Source organism: Leptonotus elevatus, chromosome 17 (genome assembly GCF_054856555.1).
Source record: "Leptonotus elevatus isolate MCC_2025b chromosome 17, RoL_Lele_1.0, whole genome shotgun sequence".
In the NCBI taxonomy this organism is placed as follows: Eukaryota; Metazoa; Chordata; class Actinopteri; order Syngnathiformes; family Syngnathidae; genus Leptonotus; species Leptonotus elevatus.
The window spans coordinates 6,504,944-6,527,276 of NC_141255.1; the positions used below are offsets into that span (position 1 = coordinate 6,504,944).

The 22,333-nt window shown below is 39.6% G+C and overlaps 1 protein-coding gene across 6 annotated transcripts in view; it reads right to left on the minus strand.

Annotated features, from left to right (window-relative positions):
- Window positions 1–22,333, minus strand: part of chd3 (chromodomain helicase DNA binding protein 3) — a 34,967-nt gene that overhangs the window by 8,177 nt on the left and 4,457 nt on the right. For all 6 annotated transcript variants that reach the window (XM_086059755.1, XM_086059750.1, XM_086059751.1 and 3 more), the window contains 31 exons: window positions 20,968–21,222; window positions 20,333–20,551; window positions 19,998–20,221; window positions 18,582–18,713; window positions 18,419–18,518; window positions 18,159–18,350; window positions 16,783–16,983; window positions 16,566–16,703; window positions 15,497–15,618; window positions 14,276–14,449; window positions 13,100–13,241; window positions 12,894–13,025; window positions 12,710–12,827; window positions 11,413–11,537; window positions 11,101–11,332; window positions 9,822–10,006; window positions 8,983–9,160; window positions 8,801–8,887; window positions 7,276–7,361; window positions 7,021–7,154; window positions 6,804–6,948; window positions 6,449–6,611; window positions 6,259–6,368; window positions 5,648–5,954; window positions 5,456–5,542; window positions 5,241–5,372; window positions 4,494–4,602; window positions 3,976–4,108; window positions 2,625–2,820; window positions 2,193–2,356; window positions 1,799–1,925 (listed from right to left, as the gene is read on the minus strand). In XM_086059755.1, the coding sequence (XP_085915881.1) occupies window positions 1,799–1,925; window positions 2,193–2,356; window positions 2,625–2,820; window positions 3,976–4,108; window positions 4,494–4,602; window positions 5,241–5,372; window positions 5,456–5,542; window positions 5,648–5,954; window positions 6,259–6,368; window positions 6,449–6,611; window positions 6,804–6,948; window positions 7,021–7,154; window positions 7,276–7,361; window positions 8,801–8,887; window positions 8,983–9,160; window positions 9,822–10,006; window positions 11,101–11,332; window positions 11,413–11,537; window positions 12,710–12,827; window positions 12,894–13,025; window positions 13,100–13,241; window positions 14,276–14,449; window positions 15,497–15,618; window positions 16,566–16,703; window positions 16,783–16,983; window positions 18,159–18,350; window positions 18,419–18,518; window positions 18,582–18,713; window positions 19,998–20,221; window positions 20,333–20,551; window positions 20,968–21,222 (4,849 nt within the window). The remainder of the gene's footprint in view (window positions 1–1,798; window positions 1,926–2,192; window positions 2,357–2,624; window positions 2,821–3,975; window positions 4,109–4,493; window positions 4,603–5,240; window positions 5,373–5,455; window positions 5,543–5,647; window positions 5,955–6,258; window positions 6,369–6,448; window positions 6,612–6,803; window positions 6,949–7,020; window positions 7,155–7,275; window positions 7,362–8,800; window positions 8,888–8,982; window positions 9,161–9,821; window positions 10,007–11,100; window positions 11,333–11,412; window positions 11,538–12,709; window positions 12,828–12,893; window positions 13,026–13,099; window positions 13,242–14,275; window positions 14,450–15,496; window positions 15,619–16,565; window positions 16,704–16,782; window positions 16,984–18,158; window positions 18,351–18,418; window positions 18,519–18,581; window positions 18,714–19,997; window positions 20,222–20,332; window positions 20,552–20,967; window positions 21,223–22,333) is intronic.

Sequence of the window (22,333 nt, forward strand, 5' to 3'; positions counted from 1 at the left end):
TTCACAAGCGGCTGCAGGAGGCGGCGGGTCGGACGTGGCGGCCAAAACACAATTCCACATTCCTGAGACCCAAATGAGTCGTCGGACAGGTCTGACATTTTGTTAAAAGAACCTTAATATAGACGCAGCGTCTTTGCTAATGTCTATTTCAGGTGTTTGTCTGGCTTCCAACACGAGAAAACCCCCCCCCCCATATGGACTCCATTGGGGACTTTGAGGGTCTGAGATGAACCCTCTATTGACGGTGCTTCACATTGAAGTATCATGTTGACATGGCATTTTTTCCATCCCCACACACACACACACACACACAACGACAGAACTCCTCAGATGATATCTTTAAATAGGAGCAAACGCTCTGGATGCGTTTTTGCCCGCGTCATCAGCGCAGGGCCGCCGGGTAATCAAGTCCAGAACTGGAAAGCAGAGAGCAAATCTTCCCTCAGTGCAGTCACGGTTCTATTTGACTGTCCTGTTTGTCCGCCGTTTGGATCCAACGGAAGATGTCCGGAAAAGACCGAGGCATCGCGACATCGTCCAGAAAAATCATCAATCTTTTTCCCTTCGCCATCATCGACATGTACAGCAAGAAAAAAAAAACTTTCACTGCCGCTCTACATGACATACTTGCATTAGGACATTAACACACGTAAATGATGCCCACATGATAAATTGTAAATCGCATATATTATTAGTTTAAACAGGAGATATATCACAAACTACTATCTCAAAACATCTTTTGTATCAACACTTACAAAATAAAAGGCTTACAAATAACTAGATTTTGATTAAATGCGTCAGAGATCAGCATGTAAATATGGCCCCTGTCTAATTGGAAAATGGGACAACTTTAGATAAATGATCACACGTCCAAAAGGTATTGATAAAGAATTAAAGAGGAAGTCAACCCCAAAAAAATTATAATCTCGACAATACAGTAATATGTTCCAGGCAGTTCTGTTTTGGTTAATATTGCGTTCGTGGAATATGAGTTAAGCAGCAAAATCCAGCAGTTTTTATCAACATCAGAAGGCGGCCATTTTGCCACTTGCTGTCGAATGACAATGGCATCACAGTTACTCAGATCTCAGGTAACAACCAATCACTGCTCAGCTTCAGAAAACAGGTGGGCTGCGATTGGTCGTTGCCTGAACCCTGCGCAACTGTGATGTCATCTTCAGTTGACAACAAGTGGCAAAATGGCCGCCCACTGCGATAGATAAAAACAGCTGGATTTTGCTGCAAAACTCATATTCCACAAATGTAATATTAATCATGTTTAGACTAGTGAGGTCGCATACAACATATTATTGTCAAGAATTGTTTAAGGTTGACTTCCCCTTTAACTCATTCACTGCCATTGACGGCTATAAACGTCAAAAATTCATTTGAACTATTTCTATTAGATTAACTTTTTCCCCCACTTTTGTTAACAAGAGCATGAAAATGTACATTTAGAACAGATATAAAATTTGTGATTAATCGTGAGTTAACTATTGAAGTCATGCGATTAATTATGAGTAAAAATTAGAATTTTTAATAATCATCTCGTCAGGCAATTAAACATTTTTATTGTAATTAATCGCATGACTTCACTAGTTAACTCACAATTAATCACACATTGTATATATGTTCTAAATGTACAATAAAAAAAATCTAGGTTTTCATACTCTTGTTAACAAAAGTAATAGAAATAGTTAAAATGATTTTTTGACGTCTATAACCGTCAATGGCAGTGAATGAGTTAAGCACTAATCGACTGAATTCATTGCTTATGTCAAACCAGAGGCTCGCTGACCTGATATGAAGGATCCAGGCGGCATCTGACTGTAGTTGGCCCCGGCCATAAGGAGGGCGCCCGGAGGGGCCGGGGTGAAGGGGGCGCCGTAGTTCTGAGGGGTGGCGTAGGGTCCGGGAGGGATAGGCTGCACCGAGGAAAAAAAGGAATTAAGTTGAGGCAAGATGGCATTTACGAACTAGGGGGGGGAAAAACAGCAGCAGAAAAAGCGAATGAGAATAACATTGTAAAGTGCTTAAAGATGGTGAGGAGAATCTGCTGACTAAGCAGTTGTGGAGTGAAATAGCGCAGGTTGATGGGCTCTGTGTTTTTACTGGCCGCCCTCCATCATTTTTCCACTGGCAGCCTGCGCAGGTCGGAGTGTTTGTGTTCGGAGTAAAGAGAGGCGGCTGACCGGGGGGGCGTGCGTCTCCGTGCCCTTGCTGGCCAGGCGGCTCAGGATGCTCCTCTCGGACATCTGCAGGCGCGCGGCGATGGGCGGCACTCGGGACAGCGTGGCCGGCAGCCGGGTCACGTCGGCCTTCATGTCGATCAGCAGCTCCTCCAGCTGGTTGAGCACTGCAAGGACAACAACAGATGACTCCGCTGCTCCCAGCTAATAATGTCTTCCAGGTGGAATTATCTTCTTTTTTGTTTTGCTTGGACTGTAATCATACAATTAGCATCATTTTTCCATGGGTCTGATTCCATTCAACTGCATTTGCCTCATCTGGAATGATGCGATTTGATTCAAGGACTACAAATCCTTACACTGAGGGGGGAGAGAATTCCCGCCAGTCGCTATAACTTGCTGCATATGGATACAAATTGCGCAGCTGCCACTGACCTTTGTGCAGGACGGCGTTGGCCGGCTTGTTGCCCGCCATGGACTCCTTGCTGAGGTGCTGGTGCGACTCGGCCAGGCACTCCACCTCAGTAAAGCGCGCGTTGAGCGCCATGGCCGGGTGGCTGGGGTCCTGCGTCATGTTCAGGTAGGCCGCACGCCGCAGCTGCTCCTCGATGACCAGCGCCTGCTCCAGCAGCTGAGGGGGGAAAAAAAGCAGGAATATTGTATATTTTTGCTTGAAATGTTTCTTTTTTTTTTAAAGAAGAAGAAGCTTGTTTTCCCTACTTTTTTAATCAGAAACAGGTGTTTTGGGTGAAATGCACAGAAAAGGTTAAAAAGGGTGTAAGAAGAGTTTACATTTTCTTTAGGAAGGTTTAGTGCTTATATTGTCACAGATCACAATATTTTGTGGGTCACGTAAAAAAAAATTTTTAGAGGGCGGGGGAAATATTCCAAGAAAAAAAAAAATCGCTAATTTGCCTTTTTTTTTTTTTTTTTTTACAGGCTACAGCAAATTAGCATAGATGTTATGGTTACTGTAAACCTTTTTTTAAAAAGTGCTATTTTCACACGCGGAGCAACAAAACATAACAGAAGTGAACCAAATAGTAACAAAAGTCCGCTTGGTAAATGCTAACATATAATGAAAAGTTACATAGACAGGCTAAAGTAAATTAGCATTTGACTTCATGCAAAAAAAATTCTCGCAAAAAGATGCTACAGTGTTGTTGAAGAATCACACTGCTGTTTATACACTTCACATCATGAAATGAATCAAAAGAAGCTGAAAATCCTTTTGTTTTTAGTCATCATTACGTTGAGCGATGAGTAAAAGCGTGACAGATGTCGTAAATGAGGATGTTCAAAGATCTGCAACATGTGAGGCAGCCAAAAACAGGATGACAAAGGCTGCGGTCAGCACTCTGACTGGGCCAAGATGTGGGCCTTGGGGCATTTTGTCAGGTGATTGATGACAGCAAAGTGCTCATAATCAAGTGCCTTTCTTCACAAAATGTCAGGCTAAATAAGGAGGTTGCCAAGAATGATATCTGTGTTTGTATTTTACATACTGGGAGCCGCAATAAACGTATCGTGAGGGATATTTTCCAGACCCACCCGGACCAGGTGAAATCCACAACAAAGAGACCATTACATTTTTTTATATATAGTTTCACCTTTCAAAAATGCTTTAAATTAGAACACATTTTAAACACATTGTAAAGATATTTAAAGCCATAAAAACATTTGCAGGCAAATGTTGTTTTGTATCCTATACAATGTTTACAGTGTATTAAGTGAAAACGCTGTAAAAAGGTGAACGCCGCTTCCAAACAATTTTACGTTGTCTTACCTTGAAGCGCCGAGCCAGAAACTTGTTCTTCATCTCCAGGAAGTTGCCTTTGTTAGCCTGCGACTTAAACGGCTCGTTGACGATGGCGAACGGCGGATCGTTCTGGATGTCCTGCCATCGAGCGTAGCCATGGCTGGTGCTGAGGTCAAGGCCAAGTCATAAAAAGATCATTACAAAATTATATTTAGAAAAAAAAATGCTTCAAACTTTTTTTAGGCTAAAGCCTAAAATAAATACATAAAAAAACCACAAGCATTGCACTTATGGGAGATTTGTGCCAATCCAGAATTTTCCAAATTTTCGGCGTATAAGGCAAATTTACGGGTGATGGATTTCATGAAACACAAGAGCTCAGAGTGTGCGGCGTCATAAAACTAGATTTATGTTATTGATATGCAGCCCTGACTCGCAAAATAGCGAGGACAACATGTACTTAATGTTTTAGTTTGCTGTTTAAAAACAAGCACGCCAGGGGGGCTCGAGGGGGGCCTGGGGGGTTACTGCGCCGCCAAGGATACATGACGATTCCAGCCAGGAGCCAGAAATCGTGGCGGCGGTGCCAGATTTCGCTCATCTTTCCCGAGGAGATGGCGGCTCGCTCCTCGTTCTGCCAAAGAGTGTGCAGCTCTGTGGGGGAGAGGGAAACACATATGATGTTGTCTTTTTACACATAATAGTTCAATATTATTTATACTTTAGAAGCCTAACCAGTCTAGGTAATTCCTTAGGTACCTTTTTTAAGTGGGGGGGGGGGGGGGGGAACCGATATTTACATGGTCTTCATATAGTACAGAGATAAACAACTGGCGGCCTGTGATCCGCCTGAGTGGCCCCCTAATTAATTATCTATTTTTTTTCTATTATTCTTATTATTTGAAATAACATAAAAAACATTTTTTTTTAACCCCCTAAAAATGGTCAAAAAACACTGGTAAAGATTCTAAATATATTTTCCATGAAAAATGGGGAATATCTGGGGGGGGGGGGGGGGTCCCTAAAATATTTAAAATTACTTAAAAAAAGAAAAAAATTGCAGGTGGCAAACTGCAAATATGCATTCATTGTAGTTGTTGTAATATCACCGTTCACCACTAGATGGCAGACATGACTTAGTTGCACAGTCTTGTGCCATCCTATTATTTTTATGCAAGAAAGCCCTGTGTGGTCCTATATGCCCCCTCGAAGAATACTGAAAAAAAATGTAAGTTGCCCATTACTCATATAATATATATCACTGATGCGTTATTATTATCCCAGTGACTGACCAGTGAAACCGCCGTCAGCGATGTTAAACATGAAGCGAGGTCGCTCAGCAAGCGGCTTGCCGTTCCCCTTAGCCAGCTCCGCCTTTGCCTCTCGGACTTCTTTCCCAGCATCCTTTTCACCTTTCGTCTCCTCTGTTCGAGTCAAGGAGTATGCGTTAGGTACCGTTCAGGGGCAGGGCGGGAAAAAAAAGAGATTTGATCGACAGCTGATTCACCGTTCTTGGCTTCGGCGGCCTCCTTGGAGTCTGCTGCTTCCGGCTTCTCTGTCTCTTTTGGCCGCTCCTCATCTGCCTTTTCGCCATCTGACAGACACAGAGTTTTAGCGTTTCAGAAGAAGCACTAAAATGTGAATAGCTGTGGATAAACTCCACAAAGATGAAATAAAACGCAAATATGCGGGGGATTACCTGCTTTTCCTTCTTGAACCTGCCTCTCCTGCCCGGTGGTTGTGACTTTGCTCTTGTCTGGCGAATTCCTCTCCTGTGGCAAAGCGCTGCTTGGTTCGTCTTCCTCATCCTTGCACGATTTGTCGCCGTCTTTGCCGTCGCCATCGTTGCCGTCGCCATCGTTGCCGTCGCCATTTTTTCCGTCATTGTCTTTGTCGTCGTCATCGTTGCCGTCGCCATCGTTGCCGTTGCCGTCGCCATCGTTGCCGTCACCGTCTTTGCCCTCCGTTTTCGGACTAGGAGGAGACAATCTTTGTGGTGCGCAAGGCTGAAATGACGGAATTAACAATTTAACCGAAATAAATGTAAAAAGAAAAAAACTGACAGTTCTAAAAGACTAAAAACATATGTATTGGACAAAACTGTGACGTTATGCACAGCTTGAACATTTTATTTCACAGTTTGAACAATCCGGCCAAAATCTCATGATCCACAATTTGGTATTATTTTGGGAGTACGAGGATTCTGCCTCACGTCAACAATATGTCATTTCAGCCCCCATTTTCACCACACGAAGAGACGAAAAACAACCGTGCCGTCCATATCAGTTTAATCAAATTGAGGGTTCCAACCTCTTTGTTTCCATCTTTGCTGTCATCTTTCTCCTTCTCCAAATGGGCCTCGCCATCCTCCTTGTCCTCCTTCCCGTTCTTTTCCAGCTTGTCGGTCGGCGCGGGTGTCGCTGTTTACATCAACGTCATCAGCTCACGGGTCGTCCGGATATTCGCCGTACTTTCGTGACCTATGTTTTTCGCCGCCTACCTGGCTTGGAGGTGCACGGCGTGTTGTTGCAGCTGGCGTCCGGCGTGGCCGTCGCGGTCTTGCCGGTGGGGGACGATGCCCTGGAGGAGGATTTGTCCAAGCTGATCATGGGCTTGAGCTCCGGGAGACTCCAGCGTCCGTTGATGTGCTCAAATTCCTGAATCTGGACACAAAATGCATCGCAATGGAGAAGTAATAAAAAACAAAACAGAAATTTGGGCAGTGGTTCCCAAGCTGTATCAAAGTCTCCTAGCTTAATGCTAACCCCCAATGGGAAACGCCATTGAAGGCTAACGAACTAGCATAAATATCGCAGTAGTTATAAACCATGAAACAACACATGAAAGAGCGCCACCTTCTTCTTGACGAGCGACATGACGCCGATGCGCGTGAGGACAGGCTGACGACACAGGCCCTCCCTGGGGACCCCGTCGGCGAACGTCTCCGCCCCGTCGGACACCGGCTCGCACAAGTGCCGCATGAAGAGTGACACATACGCTCTGGCGGAGACAGGCCCAAGTGTGAAATATAATCACTTCAGCTTTTTTTTTTTCCCCCCACATTAAACTTACTTGAATTCCTTCTCGGTCTTGCCTCTGAGGTCTCTGACCAGCCACTGAGAGGAGAAGGCGTCCTGAGACGGCATCCCCCAGCGCATCACCGCGTTGAGGAAAGCCTTCCGCTGGCGTGTATTGAAGCCAAGAACCTAGCCATACAAAAAAATTATAATCACAAAGCTCACAAACAATATATACACATCAAATATTATACATATACATGCTTATTCATATACATTCATACATATACATAATACACATCTTCTGTACCTCGAGGTTGCCGCCCACTCTGGCCAGAAGAGGAGGGAGCGGTTTGTCCTTCTCGTTCCTCAACTGGCGGCGGGATTGTCTCCGGCCTACAGGGGTTAAAAAACAAGTCGTGAGCCAAGGTCCAGCAACAATTAAAACAAAAAGACTCATCGTAAAGGCCCGGTTTCAATCTTGCATCGCATGCTCGCCTTTCAAAATGATTTTCACGCGATGATGAAAACATTGAGCTCCTTGGCAAAGTAAGGAAGGGAGAATGTTAATTTTTTTTTTTCTTTCCTTTCACTCGGAGATGGCCGTCTCGAGCGCGCTTTGTGTGTTTTGGCAAAGGGTGTTGCCTGAGTGTGCCAGGCAACTGGATCTGCTAAAAAAAAAAAGGTTTATTATAAAGTTACTCGCAGGGGATAAGAACTAAGCTCTGCCGCAAATAGTGCGAGTAAAAATAGCCTCACTAAAAACGCTGATTGAATGAAATGGATGATTTGATTTTTTTTTTCAACTGTACCTGTAACCTAAGTATAACAAAAAAAAAACATTAAAAACAATTGGGGGAAAAAGAAAGATTTCCATGATATAGTAGCAATTTCCGCAACAGACAGATACATTTCTCCACAAAATTCACAGTATAGTGGGTGAGCAAACTATAAACTGCATTACAGAGGGGAATATTGTACTTCCTTGTCACCAGTAATACTTTCAAGGGTTTGGCGCCATCTTGTGCAACATTACAGAATGATTAAAAACAAAAAATTCCACACCCAAAAAAAAAGAAGCAAAATGTTCTGAATGAATGACATTTTCAACAAATAGATAGGGAAAGCTAACGCCAAAAAAAAACTACATTTTATAGTAGTTTAGTTAGCTTTGCTAACTGGGTGGCTGCTGGATAGCTTGAGTGTATTTAAGCTACATTTATGGCAGAATAGCTTGTAGCCTAGCTTGCTACATTTAACAATTAGATTGCCCAACAATCATAATGCATGAAGTCAAATGCAAATTTCCTTTAGCCTGTTTATGTAACTTTGCATTATATGTTAGCATTGACCAAGCGGACTTTTGTTACTATATATTTCACTTCTGTTATGTTTTGTTGCTTCGTTACTGTAAGGTTTACAGTAACCATAACATCTATGCTAATTTCATGTAGCCTATAATGCTTCACATAATATGCTAGCATTAAGCTAACAGGATTTCTTTAGTCAAAACGATATTTTGAGGCAGAGCATTTTGGTATTTAATTAGAAAATATTTCTCTTTTTTCTTATGTGTCGTCAGGTTTACAGTTAACTTCAACTTGGACTAATAAACAGCGAAAGGAACTGTGCTAGCTAGAAAGTGAGAACTAAGGAATACATTGAACGTACACTTATATGTATTTTAATCCGTTGAGAGATGTGTATAGCATGTGGTATGGGTAAAAGTATTAAATGTTTTTTATGGTCTCTATATATTACCCATCACAGGTAGGAATAGAACGTGTCCACCGCGATATGAACAGATTTTTATTGTAGGCTAATTTCTGACTTACCTTCCGGATGGTCGTCAAAGTCTTCGTCCTCTTCCTCGGAGCCCACCGAGTACTCGGACTGGTTGTCGGAAATGTCGGCGTGCCACTCTGAAATGACAAATGTGACGCAGAAGCCTCCAGGAGAAAAAAACAAAAACAAAAAACAAAAAATATATATATATATACTGTATATATGTACATACCCTGATCTTCCTGAGCAGCATCGTTGTAGTTGACAGGCTTGCGATTCCGCTTGCCTTTGCCCAGTTTGCTGGCCAGATCTTCTTGTTGCTGCTCGTAGTGGTGCCGCAACAGCTTCTCCCAGTAGTCGGGATCCACGTTCTCCTCCTGCTTGATGATCTCTCGCTCAATCTCATCGATCTGGAGCGACAAAATGAGGTGGAAATACAAAGCATAGGTTTTAATATGTTGGGATTATGCATTTGTTCTTTATCTGCTTTGGATTTTTTTTTTTTATGGAATTCAAGTTTTAATCGTCTCTTTTTTTTTTTAAAGCCGTTTGCTAGTTTTTTGTCATTTTAATTTTGGGGGAAAATACTTAGTTCTTATTAGTTTGTGTTAGCTTTAGATTTTTTTTAACACGAGGTATTTGTCAAGCGCAAAAAGCGTCACAATAAGTATCACAGGCAGTGTGAAGGAGGCTACACAGAAGAGAAAGGAAGCCATAATCACGCTTATCTGTGCTCCATTAACAAGCTCTTTGCCCCCATAGCTAATGTGTTCAAGCTCCATGCTGAAATACAGATGTTTCCTCGCAAGGAGCGGATTAAAGCAGCGGCCGTCAATATATTTATACAGCTCCAATGAGAAATGCGAGCGTGAGTTATCGCCCCAGTTATCTGCAGCGCTATTTTGCTTCGCTCGGCTCATTATTTCACTGCTTTTTGGCGTAAACCAAGATGAATGTAGCAGAGCTGCCAACATTTTTTTCCCCGTTCCCAGCAACAGTCCAAAAAAGGTAAAGCTGGAAGTGAAATAGAAAAAAAAAATGGGAAAAAAAATTCTTTCCTTCGTCTTTTACCTTGTCCTCCTCTCGGACCATGTACTGGGCCACTTTGAAGGAGCTGAGGTACTCGTTCATGTTCTGGACGTCCGAGTCGTCGGTGGCGTCCTGGCTTCGGTCAAGCAGCCTCTCGATGGCCGTGCTGTCGTAGTGGATCACGTTGCCCTCGTCCTCAACTTTATCCCTTGAGGAATTCTTCATACCTGTCGAGGACGATGAAAACTGTCAAAATTCACATTTAATAACCGATATAACTTAATTCTCGTAATATTGCAACTTTTTTTCTAAACAAAAAAAAAGGCCTAACATTTGCAGTAATGTTACTTTTTCTTCATTTTTGTGATACTGTGTTGATTCTTAAAAAAAAAAAATTGGATTAAATTCTAATACTGCAACTTGTTTTACGAAACATTTTTTTCCCTAGAAAAAATACAACTTTTTTAAAGTAAAACTAACTTTGGGATTATGGCCACTCCTTTTTCTCTCAAAAAAAAAAAATTCTAAGAATATTGCAACTTGATTCTGAGTCAATATAATAAGCTTGTTCAAGGAAAAAACACACAAATTAATTCTAATAAAATTGTCACTTTTTTCTCCAACAACTACTCTAAGACTTAATTGAAGTAATAATGACACCCCCCCCCCAAAAAAAATTTGATTCTCATAATACTGAAGCTTGTTACTAAAAAAATAAGACTTAAATCAAACAATACTGCACCATTTTTCCCAGAAAAAATACAACTCATTTCTTGCAATATTGTGACTTTTTACTTTGGGGGGGGGCACTATTTTTTTCACATAATCTTAAGACTTTTCAAAAATATATAATTGAATTTAATTCTAATAGTAATGCAACTTTATCTACTTTAACAGAATTCAGGTTTAAAAAAATACATTTTCATTATTTTAATATGCTTTCTCTCTCCCATAGCTTGTTTTAATTGAGGGAAAAAAACACTTCTGACAATATTCTGACTTAACTCTACTTTTTTTTCTCCATAAAAATCTAATTAATTCTCGTAATATCGAGACCATCTCTTGAAAATATGACTTCTAGTAGTTATTCCTAAGAAAAGCAACTTAATTCTTGTAATATTGCAACTTTTTTCTCAAAAACATAAATTGTAACCTTGCACCCTTTTTCTTGGAAAAAACCCAAAATGTTAGTAATATTTTGACCCCCCCCCCCCAAAAAAAAACTGACTTAATACTTGTAGCTATAAAAATACAACTTTTTTTTTTTTTATCCATCATGCCTAATCAAAACCCATCACACAATCAAGCAGTGTTCATTCACCTTCTCCTTCATCTTTGAACAGCTCCTCGGTTCCAAACTTGAGGATGTCGTCCAGTTCCTGCTTGGACATGGAGCCGGCTTTGGACCCCAGGCCAGGCCGGACCACCAGATGGGTCAGCATCATCTTCCTCTTGGCCACCTGCGTGATGCGCTCTTCCACACTGGCTCGCGTCACAAAGCGGTAGATCATCACCTTGTTGGCCTGCCCGATTCGGTGAGCCCGACTGAAGGCCTGAAGGGCGGACAAAAACACTTTGAAAAAGAGCAAGCAGGCAAAAGAGCACAAACGAATCATAGTCGGGATGCAGCGACCTGAATGTCGTTGTGAGGGTTCCAGTCCGAGTCGAAGATGACGACGGTGTCCGCTGTGGCTAAATTGATGCCCAATCCGCCGGCCCGGGTGGACAGCAGGAAACAAAACTGACAAGCGCCAGGAGCTGCAAATAGAAAAGAACAGTAATAAACACCAGTATAGTATTTAATTTTATTTTTGTATTTATTTTTATATATATATTTTTTTTTAATCTTGTTTTATATTTTTGTATTTATTTTTAATTTTATTTATTTAAGAATATATAAATATATATTGTTTTTATTTCCATTCATATTAATTTTTTGTATTTAATTTTTGAATTATATTGTTTATATCCGTTTTTATTTTCACTTTTAGTCATTTATTTATTCATTCATGTATTTATTTTTAATGTTGGCAGTTTTGGTCCCCCATACATTAAGGCTTGACTGAAAAGAAAAAAATGTATTTACTAAAGAAAGAAAGTTGGGGGAAAAAAGGAGTAATCTTTTTTTATTTACTTTAAATATCAAAGGGGGGGGGGTCTATTCACAGGACTTTACGTAATTAATCAAATAACTTAGTTTTTGGTAATTTTTTGCTTACAATAATGCTTTTGTGTTTATTTAACCTTGATAATTGGCACAAATTGTTTTTGTTTGTTTTTTACACAGATTATGTTTTTTTGTGGGGGGGAGGGGTGATGTATTAAAATGTGCTGAAAAATAAATAAATACATAAATAAATGAAAATCATATTTAAAAAATAAAAAATAAAATAAAAAGAGTCTAATATCGGGCCCTAAATACAACGTACAATGTTGGCAAAATAAGCATCAATTAAAAAAAAAAGAAGCTTCATTGCAGTGATAATGTGACTTAAAATGACTTAATTCTCCTAATATTGCAATATTTTCATGAAAAGAATGTATCGTAGTGCCTTAATCTCACACACACAAACACGCACTTGTCTTTGTATCATCATGGGGACATCTCATTGACATGATGCATTTCCTAGCCCCTCCCCTTAACCCCAACCATCAAAAATGATTGCCTACCCCCATTCCTTACCCTAACCTCAACCATAACCCAATTCAAACCTGAACTCTAAAACCTTGACCCTCGAAAAGTGGTCTGAACTTGCGGGGACCACAAAGTCAGTCAATGATAGTCAAACCTGGAAAAAATATATATGTGTATGGGCCCCACAATGTTGTAAAGACAAAAGCACACACACACACACACACACACAAAAAAAAACTTAATTCTCTATATAGAGACTGAGAGTTATGTTTTTTTTTTAATGACTTTTCCTCACCGTTGAAGCGGTCAATGGCTTCTTGCCTAAGCGCCCCAGTGACGCTGCCGTCGATCCTTTCATACTTATAACCCTCGTAATCCAGGAAATCTTCCAGCAAATCCAGCATTTTAGTCATCTGCAAAGATGCGAGCGTCACCATAATGGCCGCCCAGCGGAAACCACGGCTACCCGGTGGCGATACCTGCGAGAAGACCAGCACTCGGTGTCCCTGCTCCTTCAGTTTCCGCAGCATCTTCTGCATCAGCGTCAGCTTCCCGGAAGCCTTGGTGAGGGCGGACCCCTCGTAAGCGCCGTTGGCCGTTTTCTGGGCTTCCTGGAAGGAAAGGAGCGAGCGGGCGCTGTAGCATTTATGCTAAGGCGGTGACACGACATGAGGAGTTTTCCCACCATGGAGGCGACGGGGAAGAGGTAGGGATGGTTGCAGCACTTCTTCAGGTCCATCATGATGTTGAGCAGGGAGACCTGGTTACCCCCGCCTTTGGAGTTCAGAGCCTCAAAGTTCTTGGTGAGAATCAGCTTGTAGTATTTTCTGCGTTTAAAGATTAAAAAAAAAAAAGACGGAGGATGAACTTTAAGGCCTTTGTTCGCTTTTACAAAGATTTCACAGTTTGTTCGTGTACTAAACGAGCAAGCCACCAACAGCATTTGACAGTTTGGCAGATGTTGAACAATAAAAAATTTAAAAAAAAGAGAGAGAGAGACTTGTGCTGTTGCCACTCCAAATACAGGTTTCTGTCCAACTAAACACAAAACAAACACTGCGTATTAAACCATATTAAGTATTTTTTGGTGGGGCTGGAACAGATTACTGGCATCTCCATCTATGTGGGAATTCTCAGTCCCACATTTTTTCTTATTTGACATCAACAAAGCTAAAATAAAAAATAAAAATAAATATTATATATATATATATATATATATATATATATATATATATATATATATATATATATATATATATATATATATATATATATATATATATATATATTAGGGGTGTTAAAAAATTCGATTCGGCAATATATCGCGATATTACAGCGCACAATTCTTGTATCGATTCAATATGCAGCGGAATCAATTTTTAAAGCTCAATTTTTGATGGAAATATTCAACAAAATGTCTTAATTAGAATTAGGGTTCACATTTTAAGCATGGAAGAATGTTATATTAATGGAACATTAAGCCTTAAAAAAAAAAACTTCTTTTTTTTCTTAAGCCTTAAAATTTCAATGCTGTTTAAACATGAAACAGATTGCAACCTGTTTGCTAAATACAGTGGACCACAGATATAAGCCTGAAGTCGATTTTCATACAAATCTTACAGTGTACATGTACAAGTTTACTGATAAGTATTTTCTAAATTTGAGTTTTAAAAAAATTGCAATAATTGATTTAAAGATTCGTATCGGGATTAATCGGTATCAAATCGAATCGTGACCTATGAATCGTGATACAGATCGAATCGCAAGCTACTAGGCAATTCACACCCCTAATATATATATATATATATATATATACATATATATATATATATTTTTTTTTTCAAAGAAGCAAGTTTGGTACTTCTGCATGGGGCTGAGTTCCACCCGCACGATCAGCTCGGTCTTGGTGGGCATGTTCTTGAAGACGTCGGCCTTGAGCCGCCGCAGCATGTGAGGACCCAGCAGGTCGTGCAGCTTCTTGATCTGGTCCTCCTTGGAGATGTCGGCAAACTCCTCCAGGAAGCCATCCAGGTTGCTGCGCAAGAACAGACCATACGTACATCCCCAATTAAATATAAAAAATATATATATTTTTTTTTTAAATATATAAAATACAACTTAATTATGGTAATGTAGCAACTAATTTCTCAGTACAATACAATAAAATACAATAAAACTTTTGTAAGGAACATAATTTGAGATTCTTTTTTATATTGAAACTAGATTAAAATAAGACTTAATTTCTGTTTCAGAACATGTTTTTTGTTTATTTAATTTTTAAAAATAGACTTTATAAATATATATATATATATATATATATATATAAAATTTTAATACCGCAAATCAGGATGCAAATATTGCAACACAATTCTTACTGTCCTCATAAATTGCAAATTTTCATAATCTAAATTTTTGGGCGGAAAGAACTTGTTTATCATAATATGTGTATAGCAGCTTTTTTCTTCTTCAGGGATAAACTAATTTAAATAAACTTCTCATAATAATAATAATAATAATAATAAAAAATCTTGATAGAATACAACTTCATTTTTGTGATATCGCAATACGACTTACCTCTCACAAGAAAGCAATTTTTTTTTCAGGAAAAAGAATCCTACTCATTCACATATTATTGTGACTTTCTTAAAAGAAACTCAGACTTTAATCTTGTAATAGATTATTTTTGTATAACAATACGATTTATCCTCATACAATAAGTTGAGCACTGAAAACACAAGAATTTCATAATGTAAGTCACTCTGCCGTACGTGTGTGTGTGTGTGTGTGCATGCTTTTGTCTGCTACATTCCAGGTTTAACTACCATTGTGGGGACCGACTTGAAATTGTAGGGACATTTTGGTGGTCCCCACAAGTTCAAACCTCTTTTTGAGGGTCAAAACTTGATTTTAGAGTTTAGGTTTGAATTGGGTTATGGTTAAGGTTAGGGTAAGGAATGGGGGTGGGCAATCATTTTTGAAGGTTAGGGTTCGGGGAAGGGGCTAGGAAATGCATCATGTCAATGAGATGTCCCCACGATGATACAAAGACAAGTGTGTGTGTGTGTGTGTGTGTACGTCTTACTTGAAGCGGTTGGGCGTGAGGAAATTGAGCAGGTGGAAAAGCTCCTCCAGGTTATTCTGTAGCGGCGTTCCCGTCAGCAGCAGTTTGTGGTCAATCTTGTAGTCGTTGAGGCGGCGGAAAAACTGTAAAGCAAGTGTGTTTTAACATGACGTGGCCACCAGAGGGCGGGCACACAAGCATAGCTCAGGACACAACAAGGTGTTTCTATAATTAAATGAATCTCACATCACTGCATTAATGAACAAAAGGTGTATTATTAGATGAATAAAATATTTTTTTGTCAGAACAGGTGTATTCTTAGGGGATGAAGGTGACTTTTCTATAATAAAAGGTGTCATATTAAGACATTCTATTTTTCAAATTAACTTTTTAAAGACTTTTTTTTTTCACCTGGTTGAACTTTGACTTTAATGTCATACTATTGCGACTATCTAGAAACAAATATGAATTTATTCTCATATTACAAAATTTCTCCAAAAATTTGAAATTGTAGACGTATTACTTTTTTCTAAAACAGTATAAACTTTCTAATTCAAATTCCAAAGGAATACAGAAGAAGGAATTTGACTTTCTTTCTTAGAAAACAAACAAACAAAAGAAAAATAAAGAAAAGCATACTTACAACTTATCTCTGCAAAGAATTAGATTTTTGTCCACACAAAAAAAACCTTCAAATACAATTAAGTTCTTGTTGGATTATGACTTTTTTTTCTTCTTTTAGATCGTTCTTTCGCCATTTTCAAATTCATTTGTTCAGACTTTATTTTTGAATTTTTTTCCAAATTCGCTGTGATTGACCTCAGGCAAAAACAATAATAAAAAACAAAAAACTTTTCCACCATCTTGTCATCTTGGCAACAGGAAACTATGTTTAGGTGAGTGAAGGACCTTCATTTAGACAAAAATAGAGCTTTGCTGCCATCTCTTGGAATATATTAGCAATTATAAACCTTTTTTGTGTGGTGTCTTATGGATTCTTATCTATTCACTACAGGCTACGACAGTTTTTTCAAATAAAAAATATGCAACTTTTAAATGTAATGTTTAATCGGTCTTGCCACATCCATACCTTGGATTGATTATTTTTAAGGCGGTGAGCCTCGTCCACCACCAAGCAGGCCCAGTCGATGGACTTAAGCGCCGTCAGGTCAATGGTCACCAGCTCGTAGGAGGTCAGCAGCACGTGGAACTTTATTGGAGTGTCTCTCTGAACGAGAGAAAAAGAAACATCTTTTGTCATTTGTGCACGTGCTCGGCATACGTCCGACGGAACCCGTCTGTCTCACCCTCATCTTGAAGACCTTTTTGCTGCCCTTCATGGGCGAGTCGTCGAAGGAGAATTCGTTCTCCCGAATGATGGCTCGGCTGTCCTTGTCGCCGGTGTAGGTGACCACGTAGAAGTTGGGCGCCCACATCTCAAACTCTCGCTCCCAGTTGATGATGGTGGACAGCGGGGCGCTGACCAGGAAGGGACCTTTTGTGTGACCCTGAAGGACACAAAGGGTAAAAAAAAAAACTCTTAACACTCGTATGATTGTTTTATTTTCTTAAAAAAATATGACTTTACTCTATTATGGCCTTTATGGGTACGCATTGCTTTAGACAATAGAAAGCTTCTTCTCATAAGAATACGACTTGTTTTTGTCTAAAAAAATAAGACATAATTTTTTGTAATACTGTAATTCCCCCCTCCACCTAACAGCTTTTTTTAATGCAACATAATTCTCTTGATATTCTGATTTTTTTTCTCTCTCTCTTTTTTTCCAAAATGAACACTTGATTCTGTTGTGTTTTTTGGGGGGTGGAAAAATGACAATTCTTATAGTATTGGGCCTTTTTTCTTAAAAAAAAAAGAAGATTTTCTTGAGTTTTTTACTCAAAAATTAAAATTTATTTTTTATAAAATTGTGGACGGGTTCCCTTCAGTAAAATATGGGTTAATTCTAATAGCAAAATGTTTTCTCAAAATAAAGCCTTCATTCTGTTGTGATTGATTTTTTTCGGGGGGAAGATGATATAATTCTTGTAATATTGAGACTTCTTTTCTTTAAAAAAGAAAAATATTTTTTTTTAAGTGTGATTTTTTTATGCTCAAAAAACAAAACAAAATTCTCACAAAATTTTGTTTTTCTCCCTTTAGAAAAATATTTAATTCTGAATCCTTAACTTAATTCTCGTAATATTGTGACTTTTTCAAGCAAAACAAAACAAAAACAAAACTTTTTTTTTTAAACTGCAACATAATTATCCTAATATTAGTACCTTTTTGTCAAAATAAAGGCTGAATTATATTCTGTATTATTGGGACTTCTTTTCTTTAAAAAAATAAAAAATACTTGATTTTCTTGAATACTGGTTTTTTTTAACTAGTGACTTTTTTTAACTCAGAAAAATATGACTTAATTCTCCAAAGTTTGTTACTTTTTTTCTGAAAAAACAGTACTGTATTGTGATTTTTCTCCCCCGTAAAAATACATCCAAGCTATCATTATATTGTGACTTCTTTCCCAAATAATATGACTTAATTCGTGTAATATCGTGACTTTTCTCTTGAAAGGAATAACACGTAATTCTCTTCATATTTTTTTTTCTCAGAAAACTACAACTCAATACAAAAAAGGCATAAACAACGTGTTGCACAGTGCTACTGGATGCCAGGTACCTCTTTAAAGAGTGAATAGAGAAAGACGATGGTCTGGATGGTCTTGCCCAGACCCATCTCGTCCGCCAGGATGGTGTCGGTGCCTTGAGCCCAGGAAAACCGAAGCCAGTTGAGACCCTCCATCTGGTACAGGTGCAGCGTGCCGCCCGTCGACGTCACAAAGTCGGGTTGCTCTTCGTATTTTATCGTCGGCTGCGAAGGAAGAGAAGATTTGTTTCAAAAAACAATTCGATTTTGATGAGACCGCGACGTGAGCTCACGTCAGTGACGGGCGAAGCGGGTGAAGGCTGGTCTTCGCCATCCTGACTCTTGCTCCTCATCCTGCGGGGTTTGTCGGGGTCTTCCTTCGTGATGGCGTCCCTATGTAAACGTTGGGTAAGTTTGGAAGGGGGATGCATCGCCAAAAGGAGTCAAAGGGCATACCTGTGTCTCCAGTAATTGGTCTTGTAGATGACAAAGTCGGGGATGTCCATATGGTCTTGTTCCCAGGTGCACTGGTCGTAGGTCAGGTCTCGCCACTTCACCAGGTAGTGGTACACCCCTTTCTTATCCACACTGGCATACAGCATGACATTATGTGGTCATCCTGACTAAACTAGCCTCATACAGCGTTCAGGCAATGTATGCAAAGCTTATGTACAAAGTGCAGACGCTGTAAATCTGTACTCGTAGGAACGACACACAGATACAACTTGATGACAACACTTTTAGCCGACTGCAAATGATGCTCTTCAAAATGGATGATGAACTGCGCTCTGAACTTTTTTGAGCCAAAGTTGAGTTTGGGATTTTGAACAAGCGCTGGTTCAAATGAAATCAATTTTCATCAACAAAAGAAAGATTAGTCTCTTCTTTTATCAGGAAAAAAAAGTTTCCGTTTTACAGCCATTAGCATTAGAATATAGCAAAGTTCCATCATTATTCACAAATCTGTTTAAAACACTGGGGAAAATAGCTTTTTTGCAACATGGCCCATGGTTGATCTCTTATACTCTGCTGCCACCTTCTGGACGTTTTTTGCGATAACTACCATTGCTTTAAGCGTCCTCTTCAGGTCAGAGGTTGCATCAAAGCCTTCTGTATACTCTAGCATAAAAAAAAAGAGACTATGGCAATATTTAAAATAGAACGTTTTTATACGTTTTTGGGAGCAAATTAGTACTCTGGGGGAAAAAGCAGAATCGGTGCATCTCTAAAGGAATGACACAAAACTGGAAGGAGAAAAACAAGGATGTATGAAAGGAAGGAAAGAAGTAAAGAAGGGGGGGATAACAGAAAGGTGGTATGGAAGGAAGGAAGGAAGGAAGAAAACATGTTGGGTGGAAAGGAAGGATGGATGGATGAAAGAAGGATAGCATGAAAGGAAGGATGGAAACAAGTACAATTCAGAAGAAGTAATGAAGGGAAAGATGGAAAGAAAAAAGAAGGGAGGGTGGAAGAATGGTCTGAAAAGATCGAAAGAAGAAAAGTACCGGTAGGTAGAAAAGATGACTGGAAAGATGAAATGAATGAAGGAAGGAGTGAGAAAAGGATGTATGAAAGGAAGCAAAGAGGGACAAAGGAAGGTACGATATGAAAGAAGGAAGACAACAAGGTTGTATGAAAGGGAATAATGAAAGAAGGAAAGTAAGAAGAAAAGATGACGGGAAGGAATAACGCAAGGAGGGAAGAACGGTGAAACTGGATGGCATGAAAGGAATGAATGGAATAAGAGACGGTAGGAAGGGAAGGATGAAAGGAATGGAGGAAGTATGGAAGGTCTGGAGGAAGGATAGATGAATGTTGAAAGTCGAAATAAAGACCCTGCCAGGGAAGCAAAGAAATCTTGGCGCTCTTTACCTGTGGTTGATGATGCGATGGATCATCATCCACTCGGGCTTGATGCCGTATTTGTAGTACTTGTCTTCCATGACGGCGTACTCCGGGTCTTTGGCGCGCCGCTTCTCGCTTTTTCCCGCCCCGCCCTCGTCCTCGCCGCCGGAGCCGTAGTCCAAACCGGGCGGCTCGTCCATGTCCGTCTTTCTCTGGTAGTTTCGGTACATCACCGAGTGGAAGATCTCCAACTGGAGTGTCGAGAAATATTTGTTAGTCAAATGTTTTAATTGTTTTTTTGTTTTTTTTGCTTTAGTTAAAAAAAAAAAAAAATACAATAATAGGTCACTTTTTGATTTCACCTGCAGCTCAGTGATCCACGTGCAATGCCAGTAGGACTGTCCCGCCAGTTTGACGAAGAACTCCCGCTCAGCTCGGCCTTTCATGGGCACCGGTGGCGGCGGCGCATCAAGTGCGTCCGGAGCAGGCGGCACATCCGGCGCCGGGACGGGGACCGGAGGCGGAGGCTCCCCCCATCGCCAGTGGAGGATCTTTTGCACGCGTCCTTTGATGGGCGGACACTTAGAGGTGGGGAAAAAAATGAGGGAACGAATGAAACGTGTGCATCCGGAAGAAACGAGAAGGAATAACAAACAGTAGGCTGGGCGATTCATTAATGTGAATTTAATTAACTCATTCACTGCCATTGACGGCTATAGACGTCAAAAATTCCTTTGAACTATTTCTATTAGTTTCACATTTTTTCCCACTTTACAATAGTTGAAATGAATTTTTGACATCTAAAGCCGTCAATGGCAGTGAATGAGATAATGAATTAATTCAATTTAAAAAGGACTCCAAAAAAGGGGTAAAAGTGATTGCAAAAGTGGATTTTTTGCAAAATGATTTTCCTTCCATGTCGCCCAGCCCTCACAGACAGGAAGCGCGTGATGTGACCAGCATGCATGGAAGCCGGCGAGCGTCGGGAGGAACTAACCGTGCATCGTGGACACAACCACTCTCCATTGGGGATCTCTGGCAGTGGAGGGTTTAGACAGTGGATGTGGTAGGAGGATGTGCAGGTGTCACAGCACAACAGTTCACCTCCGTCTTTACACACCCGACAGAACTCCATGTGGTCGTCGTCCTCCTCCACCCCCGCCCCGACCTCCGACAAGATTCTCTCCTCCACGTCTTCCTCAAAGTCTTCAAAGTCCTCATCTTTTGCTTCCCACTGGATTCCTTCTTTTTCCTTGAGGGGAAGGGAGCGGAAGGAGAGGGTCAACGTTAGAGCCTCGCGGGATCGGCAATGCTCGAAAAAATTAAGAGCCCGATCAAAATCAGTGTTCATTTCGGCAAGAAATTTTTATTTAGCTTTTATCATAATTTGGCCATCAAATTATACTTAAGTTTTAATACAATTTTAGTCAACAAAAATAAATTTTAGGCGACGAAATTTCCTTCAGCATACATTTCAACTTTTATACAGAAAATTATAACACACCTATTTGTAACTATTGTTTAACACGCAAGACACATTTAACATAACGGTATTTTTATTAAACTTTGTTTCAATGAAATTTTTAAACAGTGCATATTTGCCTGAGATTAATTTTACAGCTGCACAATGAATGGAAACACATTTGAACTTGCGGTGGCAGGCGATTAAAATGTTTAAGTGTAATTAATCGCATGTCTTCAATAGTTAACTCACAATTAATCGCAAATTCTAAAAAAAAAAAAAATTCTAAGTTTTCATACTCTTGTTGACATGAAAGTGGATTATTTTTTTTTAAAGGGATACTTGACTCATTGAGCCATTTTCAGCAGTAAAAAGTTCATATTTTGTCCAGAATGAATTTGATAACTTCATTATTTTTCATGTACAATTGAAACCTTTAAAAACCCCTTTTTCCACTTGCTGTGGACTGAAGATGACATCACCTCTGCTGAGGAAGTAGGTAACGACCAATCATGGCTCAGGTTGCTGACCACAACCAAAAAACAGCAAGTGGAAGATTTTGTTTTTAAAGTTATTAATTGTATAATAAAAATAATGAAGTTCTCAAATTCATTTTGGGCAAAACATGAACGTTTTACTGCTGAAAATGGCTCAATGAGTCAAGTATCCCTTTAAACTAATAGAAACATGGCTGCATCTTTTAGTCATTGATACAGTAATTTCATAATAATTCATAAAATTCCGTTAAAGTTAAAAACATCTGTGATATTGATTGGTAGCAGCTCAGTGCATTTTTCTCTTCATTTTAAGAGCCATCTCATTTTGAACAAAGTAACTTGTGAAATTCTGCACATTTTTTAAATTATAAAATGCAACGTGGCCCCAGTCTCCACAAATATAT